Raw genomic sequence first — 27,726 nt, forward strand, 5'->3', positions numbered from 1 at the left:
CCAGTCTTCTGGTACCTCACCCGTGGCTAACGATGGTGCAAATATTTCAGCCAGTGCTCTCACAATTTCTTCTTTAGCCTCACAAAGTGTTCTCAGATATACCTGGTCAGGGCCAGGAGATTTAACCACCTTCATACATTTTAATATGTCCATTACCTCCTCTACTGTAATGCGAACTGTCCCCAATTATATCGTCACTACCCTTCCCTGGTTTCCAAGTCTTCATGTCTTTCTCCACTGTAAACACAGAGGAGAAATATTCATTGAGAACCTTGCCCATCTCATGCGGTTCCCAAATATGTGTCCACTTTGGTCCTTGACGGGTCCTATTCTCTCTCTAGTTATTTTTTTTCCTTTAATATACTTGCTGGAGGATCCTAGCCTCTGACCTGCTCTTGTAGCTACAGTATTTATATGGTTAGCCCAGTTCAGTTTCTGGTCAGTGGTAACCCCTAGGATGTTGATTGTTGGGGATGATGTCAAGCGGTGATGGTTGGATTCTCTCTTGTTGGAGTTGGTCATTGCCTGGCACTAGTGTCGTGCAATTATGGCTATTATCCACGTCTTGCTGCTTTTGGACACAGACTGCTTCTGTATCTGAGGAATCGCAAATGGTGCTGAACATTGTGCAATCATCAGCGATCACCCCCATTCCTGACCTTATGATGGATGGAAGACCATTGATGAAGTAGCTGAAGATGGTTGAGCCTAGGACACTACTCTGTGGTACTACTGCAGTGATATTCAGAAACTGAGATTTTGACTGCCAACAATCACTTATTTTGTGCGAGGTATGATTCCAACCAACAGAGAGTTTTTCCTCTGATTCCCGTTGACCTAGTTTTGCTAGGGATCCCTGATGCCACACTCAGTCAAGTGCGGTCTTGATGTCAAGGCTGTCACTCTCACTCCACCTCTGGAGTTGAAGCTCTTTTGTCCATGTTTGAACCAAGGCTATATTGAGGTCAGGAGCTGAGTGGCCCTGGTAGAGCCCTAACTAAGCGACAGTGATCAGGTTATTGCTGAGCAAGAGCCTCTTGATATCACTGTTTGTGACTCCTTCCATCACTTTGCTGATGATCTCGAGTGGACTGATGGGGTGGTAATTGGCCAGGTTGGATTTGTCCTGATTTTTGTGTACAGGATATACCTGGGCATTTTTCTATATTGCCGGGTAGATGGAAGTGTTGTATTTATACTGAATCAGATGGCTAGCAGCACGGTAAGTGCTGGAGCACAAGGCTTCAGTACTATTCCCGGAATAGTGTCATCGCCTTTGCAATATCCAGAGCCTTGAGGCGTTTTTTAATATCTGGTGGAGTGAATAGAATTGGTTGAAGACTGGCATCTGTGACGCTGGGGATCTCCAAAGAGGCTGAAATGGATCGTCCACTTGACACTTCTGACTGTAGTTGTTGCAAATGCTTCAACCTTATCTTTTGTACTGATGTGTTGGGTTCTCCATCATTGAGCATGAGGATATTTATGGAACCTGCTTCTCCAGTGAGTTGTATAATTGTCCATCACCACGACCGGATGTGTCAGGACTGATGAGCTTGGATCTGATCCGTTGTTTATGGAATCACTCAGCTCTGTCTATTACTTGCTGCTTCTGCTATTTGGCAGGCACGTAGTCCTGTGTTGTAGCTTCACCAGGTTGGCACCACATTTTAGGTATACCTGGTACTGCTCTTGTCATGCCCTCCTACACTCTTCATTGAATCAGTGTGGATTTGCTGGTTTGGTGGTGATAATAGCGTGGGGAATATGCCAAGCCATGGGGTTGCAGATTGTGTTTGAATACACTGCTGCTGCTGCTGGCCCACAGTGCCTCATGGTTGCCCACTCTTGAGTTGCTAGACTGTGCAGTGGTCATTCCTACTCATACTGTCATAGACAAATGCATCTACGGCAGACAGGTTGGTAAGGATGAGGCCAAATATGTTTTTCCCTCTTGTTGGTTCCATCACCATCTCCCGCAGACCCAGTCTAACAACTATGTCCTTTGGGACTCTGCCAGCTCAGTGTGTAGTAGTGCTACTGAGCCACTCTTAACGATGGACATTGTACCCAGATTACATTCTGCGTCCTTACCACCCTCAGTGCTTCCTCCAAGTGGTGTTCAACATGAAGGAGTACTAATTCATCAGCTGAGGGGGGATGGTACATTGTGATCAGCAGGAGGCTTTCTTGCCCATGTTTGACCTGATGCCGTGGGATTTCATGGGGTCCAGAATCGAGAGGATGCTAGATGGGGACTCTTCTTCCGAGGTAGTATGGGCTGAAGTTAGAAACAGGAAAGGAGAGGTCACCCTGTTGGGAGTTTTTTATAGGCCTCCTAATAGTTCTAGGGATGTAGAGGAAAGGATGGCGAAGATGATTCTGGATAAGAGCGAAAGTAACAGGGTAGTTATTATGGGAGACTTTAACTTTCCAAATATTGACTGGAAAAGATATAGTTCGAGTACAATAGATGGGTCGTTTTTTGTACAGTGTGTGCAGGAGGGTTTCCTGAAACAATATGTTGACAGGCCAACAAGAGACGAGGCCACGTTGGATTTGGTTTTGGGTAATGAACCAGGCCAGGTGTTGGATTTGGAGGTAGGAGAGCACTTTGGGGACAGTGACCACAATTCGGTGACGTTTACGTTAATGATGGAAAGGGATAAGTATACACCGCAGGGCAAGAGTTATACCTGGGGGAAGGGCAATTATGATGCCATTAGACGTGACTTGGGGGGGATAAGGTGGAGAAGTAGGCTGCAAGTGTTGGGCACACTGGATAAGTGGGGTTTGTTCAAGGATCAGCTACTGCGTGTTCTTGATAAGTATGTACCGGTCAGGCAGGGAGGAAGGCGTCGAGCGAGGGAACTGTAGTTTACCAAGGAAGTGGAATCTCTTGTTAAGAGGAAGAAGGAGGCCTATGTGAAGATGAGGTGTGAAGTTTCAGTTGGGGCGATGGATAGTTACAAGGTAGCGAGGAAGGATCTAAAGGGAGAGCTAAGACGAGCAAGGAGGGGACATGAGAAGTATTTGGCAGGAAGGATCAAGGAAAACCCAAAAGCTTTCTATAGGTATGTCAGGAATAAGCGAATGACTAGGGAAAGAGTAGGACCAGTCAAGGACAGGGATGGGAAATTGTGTGTGGAGTCTGAAGAGATAGGCGAGATACTAAATGAATATTTTTCGTCAGTATTCACTCAGGAAAAAGATAATGTTGTGGAGGAGAATGCTGAGCCCCAGGCTAATAGAATAGATGGCATTGAGGTACGTAGGGAAGAGGTGTTGGCAATTCTGGACAGGCTTAAAATAGATAAGTCCCCGGGACCTGATGGGATTTATCCTAGGATTCTCTGGGAGGCCAGGGAAGAGATTGCTGGACCTTTGGCTTTGATTTTTATGTCATCATTGGCTACAGGAATAGTGCCAGAGGACTGGAGGACAGCAAATGTGGTCCCTTTCTTCAAAAAGGGGAGCAGAGACAACCATGGCAACTATAGACCGGTGAGCCTCACGTCTGTAGTGGGTAAAGTCTTGGAGGGGATTATAAGAGACAAGATTTATAATCATCTAGATAGGAATAATATGATCAGGGATAGTCAGCATGGCTTTGTGAAGGGTAGGTCATGCCTCACAAACCTTATTGAGTTCTTTGAGAAGGTGACTGAACAGGTAGATGAGGGTAGAGCAGTTGATGTGGTGTATATGTTTGATAAGGTTCCCCACGGTAGGCTATTGCAGAAAATACGGAGGCTGGGGATTGAGGGTGATTTAGAGATGTGGATCAGAAATTGGCGAGCTGAAAGAAGACAGAGGGTGGTGGTTGATGGGAAATGTTCAGAATGGAGTACAGTCACAAGTGGAGTACCACAAGGATCTGTTCTGGGGCCGTTGCTGTTTGTCATTTTTACCAATGACCTAGAGGAAGGCGCAGAAGGGTGGGTGAGTAAATTTGCAGACGATACTAAAGTCGGTGGTGTTGTCGATAGTGTGGAAGGATGTAGCAGGTTACAGAGGGATATAGATAAGCTGCAGAGCTGGGCTGAGAGGTGGCAAATGGAGTTTAATGTAGAGAAGTGTGAGGTGATTCACTTTGGAAGGAATAACAGGAATGCGGAATATTTGGCTAATGGTAAAGTTCTTGAAAGTGTGGATGAGCAGAGGGATCTAGGTGCCCATGTACATAGATCCCTGAAAGTTGCCACCCAGGTTGATAGGGTTGTGAAGAAGGCCTATGGAGTGTTGGCCTTTATTGGTAGAGGGATTGAGTTCCGGAGTCGGGAGGTCATGTTGCAGCTGTACAGAACTCTGGTACGGCCGCATTTGGAGTATTGCGTACAGTTCTGGTCACCGCATTATAGGAAGGACGTGGAGGCTTTGGAGCGGGTGCAGAGGAGATTTACCAGGATGTTGCCTGGTATGGAGGGAAAATCTTATGAGGAAAGGCTGATGGACTTGAGGTTGTTTTCGTTGGAGAGAAGAAGGTTAAGAGGAGGCATACAAAATGATCAGGGGGTTGGATAGGGTGGACAGTGAGAGCCTTCTCCCGCGGATGGAAATGGCTGGCACTAGGGGACATAGCTTTAAACTGAGGGGTAATAGATATAGGACAGAGGTCAGAGGTAGGTTCTTTACGCAAAGAGTAGTGAGGCCGTGGAATGCCCTACCTGCTACAGTAGTGAGCTCGCCAACATTGAGGGCATTTAACAGTTTATTGGATAAACATATGGATGATAATGGCATAGTGTAGGTTAGATGGCTTTTGTTTCGGTGCAACATCGTGGGCCGAAGGGCCTGTACTGCGCTGTATTGTTCTATGTTCTATGTTCTATAGACCTATTTCACTATTGATCGTGGACGCCAAATTGCTGGCAAAGGTACTGGCATCGAGGATAGAGGACTGTGTCCCAGGGGTGGTGCACGAGGACCAGACAGGGTTCGTAAAAGGGAGACAACTGAATGTTAACGTGCGACGACTATTAGGGGTGATAATGATGCCCCCAGTGGAGGGGGAGGCAGAGATAGTGGCGGCAATGGACGCAGAGAAGGCATTTGATAGGGTGGAGTGGGAGTATTTATGGGAAGTGTTAAGGAGGTTTGGGTTTGGGAACGGGTTTATTAGCTGGGTTAGACTTCTTTATGGGGCTCCAACGGCAAGCGTAGTTACAGGTCGACATAGATCGAGTATTTCCGATTATATAGGGGAACAAGACAGGGATGCCCGCTGTCTCCATTGTTGTTCGCGTTGGCAATTGAACCTCTGGCCATGGCGTTGAGAGACTCCAGGAAATGGAGAGGGGTGATTAGAGGGGGAGAAGAACACCGAGTCTCGTTATACGCAGATGACCTATTGTTATACGTGTCGGACCCAGCGGGGGGGATGATAGAGGTTATGCGAATTTTGAGGGGGTTCGGGGAATTCTCGGGGTATAGGCTAAACATGGGGAAGAGTGAATTATTTGTGATACATCCAGGGTACCAGAGTAGAGAGATAGAAGGCTTACCGCTAAGGAAAGTGGAAAGAAACTTCCGATACCTGGGGATTCAGATCGCTAGGAGCTGGGGAACCTTGCACAGACTTAATCTGACACGGCTGGTAGAACAAATGGAGGAGGACTTCAAGAGGTGGGACATGCAGCCTCTATCGCTGGCGGGCAGGGTGCAAGCAATTAAGATGATGGTCCTCCCGAGGTTCTTATTTGTATTTCAATGTCTCCCTATACTAATCACCAAGACCTTTTTTAATAAAATAGATAGGAGCATCACGAGCTTCGTGAGGGCAGGGAAAGTTCCGAGAGTAAGGAGGGGGTTCCTTCAGCGTAGTAGGGACAGAGGAGGACTGGCACTACTGAACTTGGGTGATTACTATTGGGCCGCCAATGTGGCAATGATACGTAGATGGATGATGGAGGGTGAGGGAGCGGCGTGGAAAAGACTGGAGAGAAAGTCCTGTAAAGGGACGAGTTTAGAGGCGCTGGTGACGGCGCCGCTACCGTTCTCACCTAAAATGTTTACCACGAACCCGGTGGTGGCGGCAACACTGAATATCTGGGGACAGTGGAGGCGACAGAGAGGGGTGCGGGGAGCCCTGGTGGGGTCCCCTATCAGGAACAACCATAGGTTCGCCCCAGGAAGAATGGATGGAGGATTTCAGAGCTGGTACCAGTTGGGAATTAGGAAGGTGGGAGATTTATTTATAGATGGGACTTTTGCAAGCTTGGGAGCATTGTAGGAAAAGTATAAGTTACCCCGGGGAAATTTCTTGCGATATATGCAGGTGAGGGCATTTACTAGACAACAGGTGAGGGAATTTCCGTTGCTCCCGACACAGGGGATACAGGACAGGGTGCTTTCAGGGGTGTGGGTCGGAGAGGGCAAGGTGTCAGAGATTTATAGAGAGATGAGGGAAGAGGGGGAGGAGTCGGTGGGCGAACTAAAAGGAAAGTGGGAAGAAGAATTAGGGGAGTAGATAGAGGAGGGTATGTGGGCTGATGCCCTAAGCAGGGTAAATTCCTCTTCCTCATGCGCCAGGCTTAGCCTGATTCAATTTAAGGTGCTACATAGAGCACACATAACGGGGGCAAGATTGAGCAGGTTCTTTGGAGTGGAGGACAAATGTGGGAGGTGTGGCGGGAGCCCGGCAAACCACGCACATATGTTTTGGGCGTGCCCGGCACTGGAAGGGTATTGGAAGGGAGTGACGGGAGTGATTTCGCAGGTGGTGAAGGCCCGGGTCAAACCAGGCTGGGGGTTAGCTCTATTTGGAGTTGCGGAAGAGCCGGGAGTGCAGGAGGCGAAAGAGGCCGATGTCGTGGCCTTTGCGTCCCTAGTAGCCCGGCGCAGGATCCTACTCATGTGGAAGGAGGCGAAACCCCCCGGACTGGAGGCCTGGGTAAATTATATGGCGGGGTTCATTAAACTGGAGCAGATAAAGTTTGCCCTGAGAGGATCGGCTCAAGGGTTCACCAGGCGGTGGCAGCCATTTCTCGACTACCTAGGGGAACGTTAGAGGGAAGACAGATGACCAGCAGCAGCAACCCAGGGGGAGGGGGGGGGGGGGGGAGGGGGTTTAGTTTAGGTCAATAGACAATGGGGTTTTATTACCTGTGTATTGTTAAAAATTTCTGTATTGTTATTGTTTCGTTTGCTTTGTAAGAGGGAAAAATTGTTGTTTGGAAAAAATTTTCAATAAAATATATTCAAAAAAAAAAGGATTATCACCTCTAGACATGATTTATGTCTCCTGTTAGAAACCTGGGAAGAGCTGCATATCAGGTTAAAATGTCAGCCACACCGCCACCACCATTTACATCATCAAGCAAACAATTGGCATGGTCAAGCATTGCTTCTACTGCCTGGACTGTTCAGCAGGAGCTTTGCAGTATTGCCCTGATTGGGAATCCTAGTTTGTGGGTACTTTCTACATGCTCCATAACTTTATCATTATGAAAACAGCAACTTCCAGACCCACAACCTCGACCATAGAATCCCTAGAATCACAGAATCACAGCAGTGAGATGGAGGCCATTACGTCCATTGAGTCTGCACCGACCCTCTAAAAAAGCACCCCTGCCCAGATCCCTTCCCCGCCTTATCCCCATAACCCCACCTAACCTGCACATCTTAGTTCTGTAGGAAGAAACTGGAGCACACGGAGGAAACACACGCAGACCCGGGGAGAACGTGCAAATTCGATACTGGCTGTCATCCAAGCCAGAATTGAACCCGGGTCTCTGGAGCTGTGAGGCAGCAGTGCTAACAACTGTGCCACCATGCTGCCCCACCTAGAAGGACAAAGACAGGAGATGTATGGGAACAGTGCCACCTACAAGTTCTTTTTTTTAAAAAGTCCGTTTATTGGCATTTGCAACATGATGTACATTGATGTTCATTTTTATTTATTGTACAGTGTAAAAATGGCTTTTGTCTTGCGTTACTTCATTTACAAATTGTTGCCGTCTAGTTCAGCGTGTCCTCCCCTCCCCGTCTCCCCCGCTCACCCCTCTTGCTGTCACCTGAAAGTTCTCTTCAAAGCCACACAGCATCTTGATTTGGAACAATATCACCTTTCTTCACTGTTGTTGGGTCAAAATCCTGGAATTCGCTTTGTAACTGCTCTGTGGGTATACCTAAACATGGACTCCAACAGTTGTGAAAGAATGGAAAAAAACAAAGGCCTATTCTCACCACCAGCTGGACATCAAGAGGAGACCTGAAGAGACATTGACTACCAGCGCCTCAAGCTGTTTGCCATGCCAAATGTATAGGGTAATGTCAAAGTAAAAAGGAGGGAAAGAAGATAAAGTGTGAAGATACACCCATTACGTTTCTTCCAGGGTTGCCAGCCGCCACTGATTTTCCACGGTTCTGATGAAAGATCACGGCCTGAAACATTAACTCTGTTTCTCTCCCCACAGATGCTGCCACACCTGCTGAGTATTTCCAGCGTTTTTGTTTTTACACCCCTTTAATCGGCTTTTCTGCCTTTATATTGTGTCATATTTCACCTTCCCTGAACGGAACAGGAATGCAACCAATGGTAGCACTGTAATCATACCTGATTCATTATAACAAGCTCTCATCATGAATATTATATGCTGCCTGGAATAATAACACTGGCAGGTATGGGAGTGCAGGTCCTGACCCTTGTGTTACGATCCCGGACTAGACCCCAACATTTGTTAGGATACTGAACAAGAACCCTGAACACTTTTTATCATTTTTAGAACTGTGAGGAAAGGATATTTCGCTCCAGGAGTGATTCCACTGACCAATAGGTATCTTTTATATTAAAACAAACTTTATTATTAATACAGGATTAAACTACATTAACAACTCAAAAAATAGCTTACAATTTACAGTTAAACAATTCTTAACAATAAATGAAAACACTTTAACTTCTAACTTATACCGTCTCTAACTCCAATTAAGCAAAGCCATCACAAGTTAAAAGCCACTTATGAGTAAAGTTAGTATACACAGGATTACTTGCTGTACACTTGGAAAGACTGTTTGAAGAGGGAGAGAAACCCCTTTGGGCACCAGATACAAGTCTTGCTGTCTTTTGGAGACTACTGCTTAACCTGACAGTCTTTGACCAAAGTTCCTGCTCAGCTTCAAGCTCCTAGCAAAACTAAAAGCTAAACTGCCTTATACAGTCCTGGCTCTTCCCATTTACTGCATCATCTTTATCCCACTCAGATCCCCTGACCTGCTTACCCACTGTCTCAAATTATCTACTCTTTGGGGAATCTTCTTTCTAGAAACAAAAGTCCATTAGGCCTCCCTTTGTAAACACATACATGGTTGAAATGAAAGATGATCTCACTTTTATAACATCTTAATTTCACCTTTTGTAGCCACAGAGTCTGGATACCTTAACCTAGATTCTTTAATAATATTACTGCAAGATATTCATACCTGAACTCAGGCTTATAAAAACATTACAGCAACAGATATAAAATACAATATTTCTGCCAATTTCTTTTTTAAAATATCTTTATTCGGTTTTTAACATTTTAAACAGAGCAATGCAAAACAACAAGAACAACAACCCCCTTCCACCACCAAACAACACCCCAAAAAAACTCACATAAGAGACCCCCCTACCCTACTCCCCAACTCCCCCTCCTCCCAGCAGCTGACACCAACCAACTCTGTAAAATGAAGAATAAACAGACCTCTTCTGGAACCCCTCAATCACCCCCTCAAGGTAAATTTAACCCTCTCCAAGTACAGGAACTCCATTAGGTCCCCAAGCCATACTGAGGCACTTGGGGGAGAGGCTGACCTCCAACCCAACAGGATCTGCCTGCAAGCAATCAGCCAGATGAAGGCTAAAACATCTATCCCCACTCCGATCTGCAACTCCAGCAATTCCGACACCCCAAATATGGCCCCCAGGGAACTGGGCTCCAAATCCAAGTGTAAGATCGTCAGCATGGTGCTGAAAAACGACCCCCAAAATGTCACCAACTTCGGGCAGGACCAGAACATATGTACATGGTTGGCCGGACCTCTCCCACACCATTCGCAAATGTCCTCCATCCCCTCAAACAACCGCCTCATCCTTGACCTCGTCCGGTGAGCCCTGAGCACCACCTTTAACTGTATTAATCCCAGCCTCGCACATGAGGTTGAGATATTCACCCTCTGTAACATTTCACACCACAACCCCTCCTCCAATGCCACCCCCAGATCCTTCTCCCACTTGGCTTTAACCCCCTCCAGCGACACCATATCCTCCCATAAATCGTTGAAATGCCCCCCCCCCCCCCTTCAAACACATCAAAATCAACTGTTCTACCCCCATAAAAAATGCTTCTGGCAAAAAGACCGGTAAGCACCGGAATAAAAATTAAAATCGTGGCAAGATATTCATCTTTACCGCTTGCACCCAGCCGGATCGGTAGGCATAGCATCTGTTTGGATAAAGTTGAGAAATCGCAAAGGATAAAAGACCCTGATGGGAGTTATGTACAGGCCTCCTAGCAGTGGTCAGGATGTGGGGCAGAAAATAAATCAGGAGATAGAAAAGGCACATAAGAAAGGCAATATTACAATAATCATGGGGGACTTCAATCTGCAGGTGGACTGGGAAAATCAGGTTGGTAGTAGATCCCACAAAAAGGAATTTGTGGAATGTCTATGAGATGGTTTTTTGGAGCAGCTTGTGAGCCCACTAGGGAACAAGCAATTTTGGATTTGGTGATGTGTAATGAGGCTGACCTGATTAGAGAATTAAGATGAAGGAGTCCTTCGGGGGCAGCGACCACGATATGATAGAATTTCCCTGCAGTTTGAGAGGCAGAAGCTAGAATCAGGAGTTTTTAGAGTTTATTCGGGAGGCACAACAGAAATTCATCGCGAGGAGGAAACATGCTAAGGGGAGGATGAGGCATCCATGGCTGACAAGGGAAGTCAGGGGCACCATAAAAGCAAAAGAAAAAGCATACAAAGTGGCGAGCATTAGTGGGAAGCCAGATGATTGGGAAACCTTTAAAAGTGAGCAGAGTTCAACTAAAAAAGCAGTACGGGGAGAGAAGATGAAATATGAGTGTAAGCTAGCTAGTAATATAAAAGAAGATAGGAAGAGTTTTTTTCAATATATAAAAGGTAATAGGGAGGCAAGAATGGACGTTGGACCACTGGAAAATGAGGCTGGAGAAGTAGTAATAGGAAACAAAGAAATGGCAGAGGATCTGAATAGTTACTTTGTATCAGTCTTCATGGTGCAAGACACGAGTGGGATTCCAGAACTCCAGGAGAATCGGAGGCAGTGGTGATGGTAGTAGCCAACACTAAGGAGAAGATTTTGGGGAAACTGAAAGGCCTGAAGGTGGATAAATCCACTAACCAGATGGACTACACCCCAGGGTTCTAAAGGAGATAGCTGAGGAGATTGTGGAGGCATTGGTGGTGATCTTTCAGGAATCACTGGAGGCAGGGAGTGTCCCAGAGGACTGGAAAGTGGTTAATGTAACACCGCTCTTTCAGAAGAGTGGGAGGCAGAAGACAGGAAATCATAGGCCGGTTAGCCAGACTTCGGTCATTGGTAAGATTTTAGAGTCCATTATTAAAGATGAGATTGCAGAATACTTGGAAATGCATGATAAAATAGGACTGAGTCAGCATGGCTTTATCAAGGGGAGGTCATGTCAGACAAATCTGTTAGAATTCTTTGAGGAGATACTAAGGAAGTTAGATAAAGGAGAACCGTGGCCGTGATCTATTTAGATTTCCAGAAGGCCTTTGATAAGGTGTCAAAAAGGAAGCTGTTAAATAAGTTAAGAGCCCATAGTGTTGAGGGTAAGATACTGGCATGGATAGAGGATTGGCTGACTGGCAGAAGGCAGAGAGTGGGCATAAAGGGGTCTTTTTCAGGATGGCAGCCGGTGGCTCGTGGTGTGCCCCAGGGGTTGGCGCTAGGACCACAACTTTTCACAATCTACATTAACGATCTGGAAAAAGGAACTGAGGGCACTGTTGCTGAGTTTGCAGATGATGCAAAGATATGCAGTGGGACAGGTAGTGTTGAGGAAACAGGGATACTGCAGAAGGACTTGGACAGGCTAGGAGAGCGGGCAAAGAAGTGGCAGTTGGAATACAATGCGAATAAGTGTGAAATTATGCACTTTGGTAGGAAGAATGGAGGCATAGACTATTTTCTAAATGGGAAAAGGCTTAGGAAATCAGAAGCTCTAAGGGATTCAAGATTCTCTTAAGGTTAACGCGTAGGTTCAGTCGGAAGTTAGAAAGGTAAATGCAATGTTAGCATTCATGTCGAGAGGGCTAGAATACAAGAGCAGGGATGTACGTCTGAGGCTGTAAAAGGCTCTGGGATGACCAAACTTGGAGTACTGTGAGCAGTTTTGGGCTCCATATCTAAGGAAGAATGTTCTGGCTTTGGAAAAGGTCCATAGGAGGTTCACAAGGATGATCACTGGAATGAAGAGCTTGTCGTATGAGGAACGGTTGAGGACTCTGGGTCTGTACTCATTGGAGTTTAGAAGGATGAGGGGGATCTTATTGAAACATACAGGATACTGAGAGGCCTGGATAGAGTGGACGTGGAGAGGATGTTTCCACTTGTAGGAAAATCTAGAACCCAAGGGCACAGCCTCAGACTGAAGGGACGGTCCTTTAAAACTGAGATGAGGAGGGATTTCTTCAGCCAGAGGGTGGTGAATCTGTGAATCTCATTGCCACAGAAGACTGTGGAGGCCAAATCACTGAGTGTCTTTAAGACAGAGGTAGATAGGTTTTTGATTAATTAGGGGTTATGGGGAGAAGGCAGGAGAATGGGGATGAGAAACATATCAGCTATGATTGAATGGCGGAGCAGATGCGATAGGTTGAATGGCCTATTTCTGCTCCCATGTCTTATGGTCTTACGGCCTGCCAATGACAGGGGGAGGCTGTCCCAACTCAACAAATCTCCCTTACCCATTAGGCTTGTAAAATTCAATTTTCAGAGCTGGACCCAGTCCCAGTCTAACCTGCATGGCCAGGTACCTGAAATGAGTAATCGCCACAGGAAACAGCGACCCCCCCCCGGCAAGCTTAAATATACCAATTTCCGCACTATTGGCCCTTGCCGAAGTAAACATTTCTTTCCGAACAGGTTATCCAACATAAAATATACCAATACAAATTGTAGTGAAGCTTATCATTAAAAGTGTTGATCAAAGATCCATCCGTTATTCTTAGAGTTTGAAAAATAGTTGTGATTATGAAATATTGAATTTTAACCACCTTTTGTATTGGTTAAATTAATTCATTACTTTTGATTCATGCAGGGTCCAAATAATATTCCATCGGATATTATATTTGTTTTGAAAGAGAAACCACATAAATTTTTCTGTCGAGAAGAAAATGATCTAATTTTCTGTGCTCCTATTTCCTTGGCAAAGGTATGTGTAATGTTCAGGCAGATTACAATGCCAATTCAGAACCTGCATTAGGACGGAAAAATAGAACAGGTTTTTCTCTTGCAGGATATGATTCTTTTAAATTACTTCAATAAGTACTCCTTAATCTCAGTAAATATGTATCACCAGCATTATTCTAAAAGTCATATTTAAAAGATTTTGCTCCATTGGATATTCTGCAAGACAGATTTGTGTGGAGTTCCACGACATGGGTAAGATTTTAAATTGTAAATTGAAAATGATACCATTATGTAGAGATGAACTGATTGTTTAGGAATCGAAACAATGGTCTAATGATAGAATTAGTTTAAAAAGGCACTGACGGGGGTGATGTGATGTGAGCGCGTGAGTGGCTGCATTTTCGCGAGCTCTGACTCTGCTCATCTTTTCATCCGTTATTTTATCCTGGTGCACATTTCATATTTGTCTTTTCTTGGGATATTTGTCTTGTGCTATGTCCCTGGAGGATCCTGATTGGTGTTTTGCAAAGAGGAGCTGAGATAAATTGCAGAACATTCTTTGACAAAGAGTCATCCAGACTCGAAACGTTAGCTCTGTTCCCTCTCCACAGATGTTGTCAGGCCTGCTGATATTGTCAATCATTTTCAGTTTTTGTTGCAGAAAATTCTCGTTTGACCGTGGCAGTCGGAGTGGGCTGGGGTGGGGCCCAGCTTGCAGTGGCATTGTTGCTGGTGAGCCTGCTTTTATCTCGATGGTGCTGTGTGCATCCAGATGATGGCCACCATTGAGAATGTTGTTCTGGATGAAGATCTTTGGCTCCATACTACAGGTTTTTAGAGCTCACTTTAAAGATTTGCAAGATATCCTTCGGAGAATGGTGGAGATGCATGAGAGAGTCCTTGCATTCGGAAATGCACTTTCCCTGGCAAGGGCCCGCCTACGAGACATTGATATCCTGCTGCATGCTGTGTTGCTTACCCTTGCGGATTCGGGAGGTAGGGGCCAGGCAAGGTGTGTCCATGAGACCGGTCCCTATAGAGAAGTGGGAGGCGTGTTCCCGATTTGAGAATGAAGATTGGCTGCCACGCTTTATTGATCTTGATTTGTAGGCTGCGTGATTCAGGTTCAATGGATCACAGAGTATTCAATCTTCAAGGCCTTGGGTTGGTTGGGCCCCCTGATTCTCTATTCTATCCTCGCCATGAGGGGTTGGAGGTGGCTGAGCAGGTCAAGTCATTCCCCAGGCTGGGCTTAGGCTGTAGGTTGCTTTGCGTCATGGTGGAAGTGAAGGTGGTTTTATTCGTTAGAATTCTTGAGAGATCCTGAGGAATGTTCATTGATCCTGTTTTGGTGTAGGCCTTCTCGAGCAACATAGATGGTGTCATTATCCTGAAAGTCTTCTATCATCCAAGGCATTACTCGCCTGTGATTATGTTGGTGATTATTTATTCCTGACTTTTCTCCTGCAAGGGTGTGCGAGATGTGAGCACAAGAAAAATGCTGTCTGTTATTATGTTCTAACAAAAATCATATTGATCCTCCAAGTACCCGAACAGGCGCCGGAATGTGAGGACTTGGGGATTTTCACAGTAATTTCATTGCAGTGTTAATGTAAGCCTACTTGAGATAATAAAGATTATTATGAATGGGAGGATATGAGTGCTGGCGCATGCCAAGGTGGGTTTAGTTAATCTTTGGCTGCTCCACTGACAAGAAAGTTTGTTCTTAGTACCCTTCCTGTGATGGCAAACAGCCCTGGGTGATGGTTGATATTTTTAGATCAGTCCGGGCGTTCATCCCTTACGTTTTTTTTTCCCTTTTCCTTTTTTATAGTCTCCTTCCTTCTTCATCCAGGTGAGCAGGATGCTGTTGCTAATCTTGGTCCAGTCCAGTGCTTCAGGGGAGATTCCCCTGGTTGTACCAAGAGGAGGGAGTTGGTCCTCCCTCCCAGGGCACCCAATTGTTGGGTGTCTTGGCAATCCTGCTTCTCTTTGGCAATGGGGCCTCTCTGTCTGGGTTGACGGAATCATCCTTTTTTCTTTTCAGTATAAATCGGGGCTGCCCTGGATGTGGTTGCAGAGGTGCAGGTCTGCCTGGGCTGTGAGTGTTGGAGTGTACTACTGGAGGGCCTGGGCGTATTAAACCCAGGAGGTGCTGAGCTAGTCAGGTCCAGTGCTGTATCGGGTATCTCTGTTGCCCCTTTGGAGCTTTAAAAAAAATTAATTCAGGGGATGTGGGCGTCGCAGGTTAGGCCAGCATTTATTGCCCATCCCTAGTTGCCCTATAGAAAGTGGTGAGTTGCCTTCTTGAACCGCTGCAGTCCTTCAGGTGTAGTACGCCCATTGTGTTAGGGAGGAAGTTCTAGAATTCTGTCCCAGCTACAGTGAAGGAACGGCGATATATTTCCAAGACGGGGTGGTGAGTGACTTGGTATCTCCACTAGGTGGTGGAGTTTCCAGGTATCTGCTGCTCTTGTCCTTCTAGATAGTAGTGGTCGTGGGTGTGGATGTTGCAACCTAAGGAACCTTGGTGAGTTATTGCATTGCATCTTGTAGATGGTACACACCGCTGCAACTGTTTGTCGGTAATGGAGGGATTGAATGTTTGTAGAAGGGATAGCAATCAAGCAGGCTGCTTTGTCCTGGATGGTGTTGAGCTTCTTGAGCGATGTTGTCATTCGAGGTCCTGCCGGACGGGCATGATGTCGAAGAATCCGGCTGAACACGAAGACAGTGTGACATATCTACCAGATCATAGCGCACCTGGCACCACGGGGGTAGGGGGGTGGACACCTGCTCTCGCTGGCCCTCAAGGTGACTGGCACCCTGAACATTTCCTCCACAGGTCCTTCCAGTGGGGACCTGTCGAGGATCTGACCTCGGTGCACAGGTGCATCCGCGCCGTCACACCGGCCCTATATGCCCGTTGGCACCATATATCAAATTCAATGTGGACTGAGCCAACCAGGATACCAGGGCAGCGGGGTTCGCTAACATCGCCGAGTTGTCCTGGGTCTAGGGGACGATCGACGGGATGCATGACCCCCTACAAGCACCAGTCCATGACAGGCCTTCACAATTCGAAAAGGGTTCTATTCGATGAACGTGCAGCTGGTGTGTGACCATGAGATGCACATCATGCATGTTTGTGCCCGATATCCAGGCAGTGTGCACGACGCCTTCATCCTGGCACAGTTGACAGACCCTGACCTCTTCGAGGTGCACCCCCGGCTGAGGGGTTGGCTCCTGGGCGACAGGGTTTATTCGCTGCGGTCGTGGCTGATGACGCCTATCTGGAGGCCACAGACCGATGCGGAGACCCTCTATAACAACGCCCATGCAGCAACCAGGGACGTAATCGAGCGGTGCTTCGGCATCCTGAAGATGCAGTTCAGGTGCTTGCAAGGCTCTGGAGGGGCCCTCCAGGACCGCGTCAGGAAAGTCTCCCAGATTGTGGTGGCCTGCTGCGTCCTTCACAACATCGCGCAGCAGAGGGGCAATGTGCTGGAGGAGGAGGATGAAAGCCAAGCCTCATCAAATGAGGAGGACGTGGGGGACGGTGAGGACGGGCAGGACAGGAGGCCGCACAACGTGTGAGCCTGGGCCGGTCGGCACGGGGCGCTCTAATCGCCTCCAGGTTCACCGACTAGGGGGCCTGGCGAGCGCCACGGACATCCATCCCACCCTGGTCTACCACCCCCTCACATGAACACATTCCCTCTGCCCCCATCCCCTCTTTGCAACCCTCTCCATGATTCATACCTGCCTCACTATGGGATGCGGGCCCTGAGTTGTCGTAACAGCAGGTCTGGTCCATGGGAAGGAGGTGATGACGACCCGCTCTGCCAGTGACTACGTCACCTCCCTCTGGGCATGTGCCACATTACCCAGTGACTATGCCCGGGCAATACGCCAAGCCCTCAGCCATGATCTGCTGTGATTGGGCCACAATCTGGAACGCCGCTGCAATATCCAGGTGGTCCATGGCTGCCTCAGCCACCGCCTGTACAGAGTGCCCAGGCTTTGGATATATTGACCTTTGGCCAACACCTTCACCCCCAAGGCCTCCATCATTGTTGCCACCCGTGTTGGTCTGGTGGGACGCATGGTCGACACCACCTCCTGCCCCTGCAGGTGTTTGGACTCCTCCAACTGCACTTGCAGGCGCTGAGTGGTTGCTGACAACCCCTCATGTAGCCCCCGGCTTGTGACTGCAGCTAGTCTCTGGGGTCGATCCGCCCTCCGACCTTCCACCCCTTCGAGGGTTCCTACCTCCACCTTATGAACTGCAGCATGTGTGTACTGCGCACCAGATAGTGCCCCATGAGCCCCTTCGCTAAAGTGCCCAACCGAGGTGACTGTCTCTGAGATGGTGGAAGGTGTTGAAGACAGCTGTGTCAGGAAGTCAGTGTCATCCCTGAACTGGTGCTCTGGGGTATCTTGAGCTGCGATTCGAGGGTTCCCGTCACTGTCCATGTCCTCTTCCTTGCTGCTATCTGGTTGGGGTTGGGTTGTGTTTGGGGTCGGGGGCAGAGGACACCAGAAGGGCCCGCCTCATTGCCAGGTGATCCTGCAAGACACAAGATATGACGCATGTTTGGATCGGAGGTTGGGGTGGTTGGTGGTGGTGAAGGGGGTTGTGGGGGGCTGGGGGGGAGAGGGGGTGGTGTGGGTGGTGGTGGTGGAGGGGGGTTTCCATTGTACAGTTGACTGTGGTATTAAATCCGCACCTTGCTTCTTCTGTGTTATATATTAGATGTGCACATACTGCAGAAGTGGCTTCTATCTTACACCCCTCTAATGTTGTATTAATCATATTATCCCCTATTACTACAGTATATGATGGAATGTTATGATATCTGATACAATGACTTTCTATAATTACTCCAGTATTCTCCACTCTATTGATGCTCGATCAGTGACTCCAGAAGTGAGATTGGATGACAATTGAAAGCTTTATTGGACTAGATGTTTCCCCCAGCAGCGCAGGTACAGAATGCAGCTGCTAGGGAGACACAGACTCTTATACTCGGCCTTACTGGCCGGAACCAGCAGGCAGGATTCACCAATGATCTTCCTGTCTCAGGTACCTCCCACACCAATGATCTTACAGCCTCAACCTAGGTACTGTAATACCCCTAATACATTCACCACTGTTAAAAAAAGAGTGCGGCGGGGGTGGTGGTCTCGCGTCATGCAATGGTAGAGGTTATGGTGGTACCCGTCGGTGGTACAGTGTTTTGCCTTATTACATGTCACAACTATTTACAGTATTCATTTTACATGTACATATCAGAATTAAGCAATTAGTCGATCGGGTCGTCCGCTGTGATCGTCGCAGTTTCGGCGGTGATGCAAGCGCCGGCTCGGGCATCAGTGACTCCGGGAGCGTGACTTCGGCTTCTTTGGTAGCTTCATCACCCCTGGGTGGGACCAGTGGAAGAAACGATCCACCTGGGAAGGGGGCAGCCGTGTGGTGTGCCGGTGGGAGGGAGGGTGGGGTTGGTGGGGAGTGCGTGGGTGGAGATCCAGCGGGCGTCAGGTCCCGCAGGGAGACCGTATCCTGCTGGCCGTCGGGGTACGCCACGTAGGCGTACTGAGGGTTAGCGTGAAGGAGGTGGGCCCTCTCTACCAATGGATCCAACTTGTGCGCCCGCACGTGTTTGCGGAGCAGAATGGGTCCAGGAGCTGCCAGCCAGGTTGGGAGCGAGGTCCTGGAGGACTTCCTAGGGAAGACAAGGAGACGTTCATGAGGTGTTTCGTTTGTCGTGGTACACAGCAGTGATCGGATGGAGTGGAGTGCATCGGGAAGGACCTCCTGCCAGCGGGAGATTGGGAGATTCCTGGACCGTAGGGCCAGTAGGACAGTCTTCTAGACCGTTCCGTTCTCCCTCTCTACCTGTCTGTTTCCCCGGGGGTTATAACTGGTTGTCCTGCTCGAGGCGATGCCTCGTCAATCACGTTCAGGAAGTACGTGTTGCGGTCGGTGGAGGGGAGGGGCCATTGAAGTCCATACTGAGGCGTTGAAAGGGATGGGAAGCCTTTATCAGGTGTGCTTTCTCTGGCCTGTAGAAGTGCAGCTTGCACTCCACGCAGATTTGGCAGTTACTGGTGGCGGTCCTGACCTCCTTGAGGGAGTAGGGCAGGTTGCGGGCCTTGATAAAATGGAAGAATCGAGTGACCCCCGGGTGGCAGAGGTCCTCATGGAAGGCCCGGAGTCGGTCCACTTGTGCGTTGGCACATGTGCCGCGGGACAGGGCATCAGGAGGCTCGTTTAGCTTCCCGGGACGATATAAGATCTCATAATTGTAGGTGGAGGGCTCGATCCTCCACCGTAAGATCTTATCATTCTTTATCTTGCCCTGCTGTGCATTATCGAACATGAAAGCTACAGACCATTGGTCAGTGAGGAGCGTGAATCACCTGCCAGCCAGGTAATGCCTCCAGTGCCGCACAGCTTCTACTATGGCCTGGGCCTCCTTTTCAACGGAGGAATGACGGATTTCTGAAGCATGGAGGATGCGTGAGAAGAAGGCCACGGGCCTGCCCGCTTGGTTGAGGGTGGCCGCCAGAGCTACGTTGGACGCGTCGCTCTCGACTTGGAAGGGAAGGGATTCATCGATTGCATGCATCGTGGCCTTTGCGATGTCCGCCTTTATGCGGCTGAAGGCCTTGCGGGCCTCTGCCGACAGGGGGAAAACCGAGGATTGGATTAGTGGGTGGGCCTTGTCCACATAATTGGGGACCCAACTGGGCGTAATATGCAAAAAATCCCAGGCAGCGTTTCAAGGCCTTGGAGCAGTGGGGGAGGGGAAACTCCATGAGAGGGCGCATGCATTCGGGATCTGGGCCTATGGCTCCATCATGCACTACGTAGCCGAGGATGGCTAGACGGTCAGTGCTGAACACGCATTTGTCCTTGTTGTAGGTTAAGTTAAGGGTTTTTGCGGTATGGAGGAATTTGCGGAGGTTGGTGTCGTGGTCCTGCTGGTTGTGGCCGCAGATGGTGACGTTGTCAAGGTATGGAAACGTGGCCCGCAAACCGTACCGGTCAACCATTCGGTCCATCTCCCGTTGGAAGACCGAAACTCCATTTGTGACACCGAAGGGAACCCTTAGGAAGTGGTAGAGCCGCCCATCTGCTTCGAATGCAATGTATTTGCGGTCACCCGGGCGGATGGGGAGCTGGTGGTAGGCGGATTTGAGGTCCACCGTGGAAAAGACCTTGTATTGTGCAATCTGATTGACCAAATCAGATATGCGGAGGAGAGGGTACGCGCGAGAGGTGTATGTGATGGTCTGACTATAATTGATGACCAACCTGTGCTTCTCCCCGGTCTTTACAGCCACTACTTGAGCTCTCCAGGGGCTGTTGCTAGCCTCGATAATACCTTCCTTCAGTAGCCGGACTTCCGACCTAATGAAGGTCCGGTCCTGGGCACTGTACCATCTGCTCCTGGTGGCGACGGGTTTGCAATCCAGGGTGAGGTTCGCAAAAAGGGAAGGCGGGTCGACCTTGAGGGTCACGAGGCTGCAGACAGTGAGGAGGAGTATAGCGCCGCCGAATTTAAAGGTTAAGCTCTGGAGGTTGCATTGGAAGTCCAATCTCAGGAGCGTGGCAGCGCAGAGGTGAGGGAGGACGTAGAGTCGGAAATGTTTAAATTCTCGTCCCTGGACTGTGAGGTTCGCTATACAGAACCCCTTGATCTCTACAGCGTGAGACCCGGAGGCCAGGGAGATTCTTTGGTTAACTGGGTGTATGGGAAGAGAACAGCGCCGTACCGTGTTGGGCTGTATGAAGCTCTCTGTGCTCCTGGAGTCGATCAGGCAGGATGTTTTGCACCCGTTGATGAGCACGGTCGTCGTCGCGGTCGAGAGCGTTCGGGGCCGAGACTGGTCCAGGGTCATCGAGGCGAGTCGTGGTAAAAGTTGGAGATTTTCCTCGGGCGGTGTGTGGTCATCCGAATCGGGGTCCTGAGACTCCAGCCAAGATGTCGGCACCCACGAGTCGCACATGGCTGGGGGTGGGCAAGATGGCAGCGCCCACGCATCGCACGTGGTCCCTGGGGAACAAGATGGCGGCGACCGGGACCCGCATGTGGCTCGGGAAAATTAAGATGGCGGCACCCGCGGCCCGCACGTGGCCAGTGGAGAGAGTTGTGGTGGCGGCCCCCGTTCGCCCCCGGAGACAGCGGCGACCGTCCGGGCCTGGCATACCGCCACGAAATGGCCCTTTTTGCCACAACCTTTGCAGGTGGAGGAGTGGGCCGTGCAGCGCTGCTGGGGGTGCTTGGCTTGCCCGCAAAAATAACCCCGGGGTTGCCTGGTAGCCGCGCGGCACAAGCTTGTGGGAGGATGGGGGATGCATTGTGGTCGGCCGCGGGTGGGTTCCACGCTGCCCAAGGGGCTGCAGCGCGGTCGGGGACGTACGCGCGGGCATTTCGGGAGGCCACATTCAGGGAGCTAGCAAGGGCCCGTGCCTCCTTGAGGCCTAGTGTCTTTTTCTCCAGCAGCCGCTGTTGGATGTGGGAGGACAGCATACCTGCAACGAATGCGTCCCGGATTAAAGGTTCTGTGTGGTCGCTGGCTGTAATTTGCGGGCAGTCACAGTTCCTACCTGGTACCAGGAGCGCGCGGTAGAATTCATCCAGCGATTCCCCCGGGATTTGTCGCCTTGTCGCTAGCAGATGTCGGGCGTAAACCTGGTTTACTGGGCAAACGTAGTGTCCTTTCAACAGGGCCATCGCGGCCTCAAAATCGTTCGCATCTTCGATGAGGGTGTAGATCTCTGGGCTCACCCTCGAGTGGAGAACTTGCAGTTTCTGGTCCACCATAGGTGCAGTTGTGGCCATCCTGAGGTACCCTTTGAAGCACGCCAGCCAGTGTTTGAAGGCTGCCACTGCGTTTGCCGCTTGGGGGCTGAGTTGCCGACACTCCGGCTTGTTTCGGAGCTCCATTCTTTAAAATCTAGTCCAATAAATTGATGCTCGATCATCAATGGCTCCAGAAGTGAGATTGGATGACAATTGAAGGCTTTATTGAACTAGATGTTTCCCCCAGCAGCGCAGGTACAGAATGCAGCTGCTAGGGAGACACAGACTCTTATACTCGGCCTTACTGGGTGGAACCAGTAGGCAGGCTTCATCAATGATCTTCCTGTCTCAGGTGCCTCCCACACCAATGATCTTACAGCCTCAACCTAGGTACAGTAATACCCCTAATACAGACTACCACATCTATGTTATAATCTGTGTGGTTATAACGGTTATCACTAAAACAAGACCTCCTAACAGATTGCTATTCATAATACATTCAGCATTAGTCTTATATACATGTGTTAAACCCGTGAGCTGGAATCCGGATTAACCTGTGGTTGGTATTTTGTGAGAGGTTACCTTGATGTTCATTTGTAACCCACAGTGGAACTATTCCTTCATTAATTTGCTTCAAATTTTCTCGCGCCTGTTCAATTGCCCATGATCCATAGGTGCGACAGGCATCATTCCTACTTCCATCATCCAAAATATCTTTCCCTATCCCGATTAATTTCTTAATGGTGACTGCATGATTTTCCAATACAGTGGGCAAGTTCTGAATTATCCGTGTCATGTCTTGGGCGAGTGTACAGAATCACTTGCCCTTTACCCAGAATCCTTTATAGCTGTAAGCTTAAAGTTTGGGCCTTCTGGACGACAGTTGCTAGATCAATAAAATTAACCATTGAAGTCCTGGTATTAAATGCTGCAGCCACATCATTTATCAAGCCGCGTTTTAATCTGTTATTTCCAGGTATGGGGGTGCAGCTATTGGCCACGCTCCATCATTAGACTGAGTTGATTCGGTCACTAATTGATCCATCAAGGCCAGATACAGTTCCCGAGTATGGATCAAACACCATTGAGGCAGGACTATGTTTATAATGTTTAGGACTATGGGTACATTATCATACAAAATCTTATTGTCATTAATAATACAACATCATTCTCTGACCCTGGACTCATGGTTGGACGAGGTGGGTCAGTTGGCTCGGTTAGTGATGAGCCCTTGACTGAACTGTAACGTCACTTATTCATCTATTTCCACATTCAGGATTCCACGTTACACATTGAATTCTGCATGGACTGTGGTGTACCAGGGTCCTCATTGTGATATCAGGCAAGCTGGTACGCCACCAATCCTGTGACTATGGTCATCAGTACCACAAGAATCAATACAGCTGTTCCTATTCTGTAAATTTTTTAAAAATATATATATTTTATTCAAAATATTTTGGCCAAACAAAACAATACAAAGGTTTTCCTTTTTTCAGCAATAAAACAGTATAAATAACAGTGGCCGTTTTAACAAATAAATAAATAATATATAAACTAAATGGCAACTGCCATATCAAAAATAATAACTCTCCAAAAATAAAATCAAGCAATCCAATATACATAACCTGGTACAAATATCTATACACAACAATCCCTGAGGACCCGCCCGGCCCACCCCCCCCCTCCCCCCTGGGTTGCTGCTGCTACCTTCCCATTTCCTTTATCGTTCTGCGAGGTAGTCAATGAACGGTTGCCACCGCCTGGTGAACCCTTGAGCCGAACCCCTTAGTGCGAACTTTATCCGTTCTAGTTTTATAAACCCTGCCATGTCATTTATCCAGGTCTCCACGCCCGGGGGTTTGGCTTCCTTCCACATAAGCAATATCCTTCGCCGGGCTACTAGGGACGCAAAGGCCAAAACATCAGCCTCTCTCGCCTCCTGCACTCCCGGCTCTTCTGCAACCCCAAATATAGCCAACCCCCAGCCTGGCTCGACCCGGACCCCCACCACCTTCGAAAGCACCTTTGCCACCCTCATCCAGAACCCCTGCAGTGCCGGCCATGACCAAAACATGTGGGTGTGGTTTGCTGGGCTTCTCGAGCATCTCCCACACCTATCCTCTACCCCGAAAAATTTACTGAGCCTTGCTCCGGTCATATGCGCCCTGTGTAAAACCTTGAATTGTATCAGGCTTAGCCTGGCGCATGAGGACGACGAGTTTGCCCTGCGTAGGGCATCAGCCCACAGCCCCTCCTCAATCTCTTCCCCCAGCTCTTCTTCCCATTTCCCCTTCAGCTCGTCCGCCATGATCTCCCCCTCGTCCCTCATTTCCCTGTATATATCCGACACCCTACCATCCCCCACCCATGTCCCTGAAATCACTCTATCTTGAATCTCCTGCATCGGGAGCTGCGGGAATTCCCTCACCTGCTGCCTCGCAAAAGCCCTCAGTTGCATGTATCGAAATTCATTCCCTTGGGGCAACCCATATTTTTCCGTCAGCGCTCCCAGACTCGCAAACGTCCCGTCTACGAACAGATCTCTCAGTTGCACAACCCCAGCTCTCTGCCATGCTCCATATCCCCCATCCATTCTCCCCGGGACAAACCTATGGTTATTTCTTATCGGGGACCGCACCGAGGCTCCCGCCCTTCCCCTATGTCGTCTCCACTGCCCCCAAATTTTTAGTGTTGCCACCACCACTGGACTTGTGGTGTATTTCTTCGGGGAGAACGGCAACGGCGCCGTCACCATTGCTTGTAGGCTGGTACCCTTGCCATCTCCAATCTTTTCCACGCCGCTCCCCCCCTTCTCCCATCCACTTACACACCATTGAGATATTGGCGGCCCAGTAGTATTCACTTAGGCTCGGTAGTGCCAGCCCCCCACTATCCCTGCTACGCTGCAAGAACCCCCTCCTCACTCTCGGGGTCTTCCCGGCCCACACAAATCTCATGACACTTTTCTCAATTCTCTTGAAAAAAGCCTTCGTGACCATCACCGGAAGGCACTGAAACACAAAGAGGAATCTCGGGAGGACTACCATTTTGACCGCCTGCACCCTACCCACCAGTGACAGGGGCACCATGTCCCATCTCTTAAAATCCTCCTCCATCTGTTCCACCAATCTTGTTAAATTAAGCCTATGTAAGGTTCCCCCAACTCCTGGCTATCTGAATCCCTAAGTACCGGAAATCTCTTGTTACCTTCCTCAGCGGTAAGTTCTCTATTCCCCTGCTCTGCTCCCCCGGATGCACCACAAACAACTCACTCTTACCCATATTCAATTTGTACCCCGAAAATTCCCCAAACTCCCTGAGTGCCTGCATTATCTCAGGCATCCCCTCCACTGGGTCTGCAACATACAGCAATAAATCATCTGCATACAAGGATACCCGGTGTTCTTCTCCTCCCCTGAGCACTCCCCTCCACTTCCTGGAGCCCCTCAGTGCTATGGCCAGGGGCTCAATCGCTAATGCAAACAGTAACGGAGACAGGGGACACCCCTGCCTCGTCCCGCTATGAAGACGGAAGTAATCAGACCTCTGTCTGTTCGTGACCACGCTCGCCACCGGGGCCCTATACAGCAGCTGTACCCATCCGATATACTCTTCTCCAAAACCAAATCTCCTCAGCACCTCCCACAGATAATCCCACTCCACTCTGTCGAATGCTTTCTCGGCATCCATCGCCACCACTATCTCCGCCTCCCCCTCTGGTGGGGGCATCATCATTACCCCTAGCAACCTCCGTATGTTCGTGTTCAGCTGTCTCCCCTTAACGAACCCAGTTTGATCCTCGTGGACCACCCCCGGGACACAGTCCTCTATCCTCGTCGCCATCACCTTGGCCAGGAGCTTAGCATCTACATTTAAAAGGGAAATGGGCCTGTAGGACCCACACTGCAGCGGGTCTTTTTCCTTCTTCAAAAGGAGCGATATCGTTGCCTCCGACATAGTCGGGGGCAGCTGCCCCCTTTCCCTAGCCTCATTAAAAGTTCTCATCAAAAGCGGGGCCAGTAGGTCCATATACTTCCTATAAAATTCCACCGGGAATCCGTCCGGTCCCGGGGCCTTCCCCGCCTGCATGCTCCCAATCCCTTTTACCACCTCCTCCATCTCAATCTGTGCTCCCAGTCCCGCCCTCTCCTGCTCCTCCACCTTAGGGAATTCGAGCTGATCCAAGAAACACATCAGTCCCTCCTTCCCTTCCAGGGGCTGAGCCTTATATAACCTCTCATAAAATGCCTTGAACACCCCGTTCACTCTCTCCGCTCCCCGTTCCATCTCTCCCTCCTCATCTCTCACCCCACCTATCTCCCTCGCTGCTCCCCTCTTCCTCAATTGGTGGGCCAGTAGCCGACTCGCCTTCTCTCCATACTCATACTGTACACCCTGTGCCCTCCTCCACTGTGCCTCTGCCTTACCCGTGGTCAGCAGGTCAAATTCCACATGTAGCCTTTGTCTTTCCCTGTACAGTCCCACCTCCGGTGCCTCCGCATATTGCCTGTCCACCCTCAAAAGTTCTTTCAGCAATCGCTCCCTTTCTTTACCCTCTTGCTTCCCTTTATGTGCCCTTATGGATATCAGTTCCCCTCTAACCACCGCCTTCAACGCCTCCCAGACCACTCCCACCTGAACCTCTCCATTGTCATTAAGCTCCAAGTACCTTTCGATGCACCCCCTCACCCTTAAACATACCTCCTCATCCGCCAATAAGCCCATATCCATTCTCCAGAGCGGGTGCTGTTCTTTTTCCTCTCCTACCTCCAGGTCTACCCAATATGGAGCGTGGTCCGAGATAGCTATGGCCGTATATTCCGTCCCTGTCACCTTCGGAATCAGTGCCCTTCCCAAGACAAAAAAGTTTATCCGTGAGTATACTTTGTGAACATGGGAGGAAAATGAGAACTCCTTACTCCTAGGCCTACTAAATCTCCAGGGGTCTACCCCTCCCATCTGGTCCATGATGTCCTTGAGCACCCTGGCCGCTGCCGGCCTCCTCCCGGTCCTGGACCTCAACCGGTCCAGCCCTGGATCAAGCACCGTATTGAAGTCTCCCCCCATTACCAACTTTCCCGCCTCCAGGTCCGGGATACATCCCAACATACGCCTCATAAAATTTGCATCATCCCAGTTCGGGACGTATACGTTCACCAGAACCACCGCCTCCCCTTGCAATCTGCCACTCACCATCACATATCTACCCCCGCTATCCGCCACTATGGTCTTTGCCTCAAACAGTACCCGTTTCCCCACTAAGATAGCCACCCCCCTGTTCTTTGCATCTAAACCTGAATGAAACACCTGCCCCACCCATCCTTTACGTAGTCTGACCTGGTCTATCAGTTTCAGATGCGTTTCCTGCAACATAACCACATCTGCCTTTAATTTCTTTAGGTGTGCGAGTACCCGTGCCCTTTTAATCGGCCCGTTCAGCCCTCTCACGTTCCACGTGATCAACCGGGTTGGGGGGCTCTTTACCCCCCCCCCCCCCCCCTTTTTGACTAGCCATCCCCTTTT

At 49.2% G+C, this 27,726-nt stretch overlaps 1 protein-coding gene across 2 annotated transcripts in view; it reads left to right on the top strand.

Moving 5' to 3' along the window:
• Positions 1-27,726, top strand: part of dnajb13 (DnaJ heat shock protein family (Hsp40) member B13) — a 169,000-nt gene that overhangs the window by 82,302 nt on the left and 58,972 nt on the right. The window contains exon 6 of one of the 2 annotated variants that reach the window (XM_072477139.1): positions 13,299-13,412. The exons of the other annotated variant lie outside the window; for it this stretch is intronic. Within the exon in view, the coding sequence (XP_072333240.1) occupies positions 13,299-13,412 (114 nt within the window). The remainder of the gene's footprint in view (positions 1-13,298; positions 13,413-27,726) is intronic. 2 annotated transcript variants of the gene reach the window in all.

The sequence above is a fragment of the Scyliorhinus torazame genome, chromosome 15 (genome assembly GCF_047496885.1).
Source record: "Scyliorhinus torazame isolate Kashiwa2021f chromosome 15, sScyTor2.1, whole genome shotgun sequence".
Lineage (NCBI taxonomy): Eukaryota > Metazoa > Chordata > Chondrichthyes > Carcharhiniformes > Scyliorhinidae > Scyliorhinus > Scyliorhinus torazame.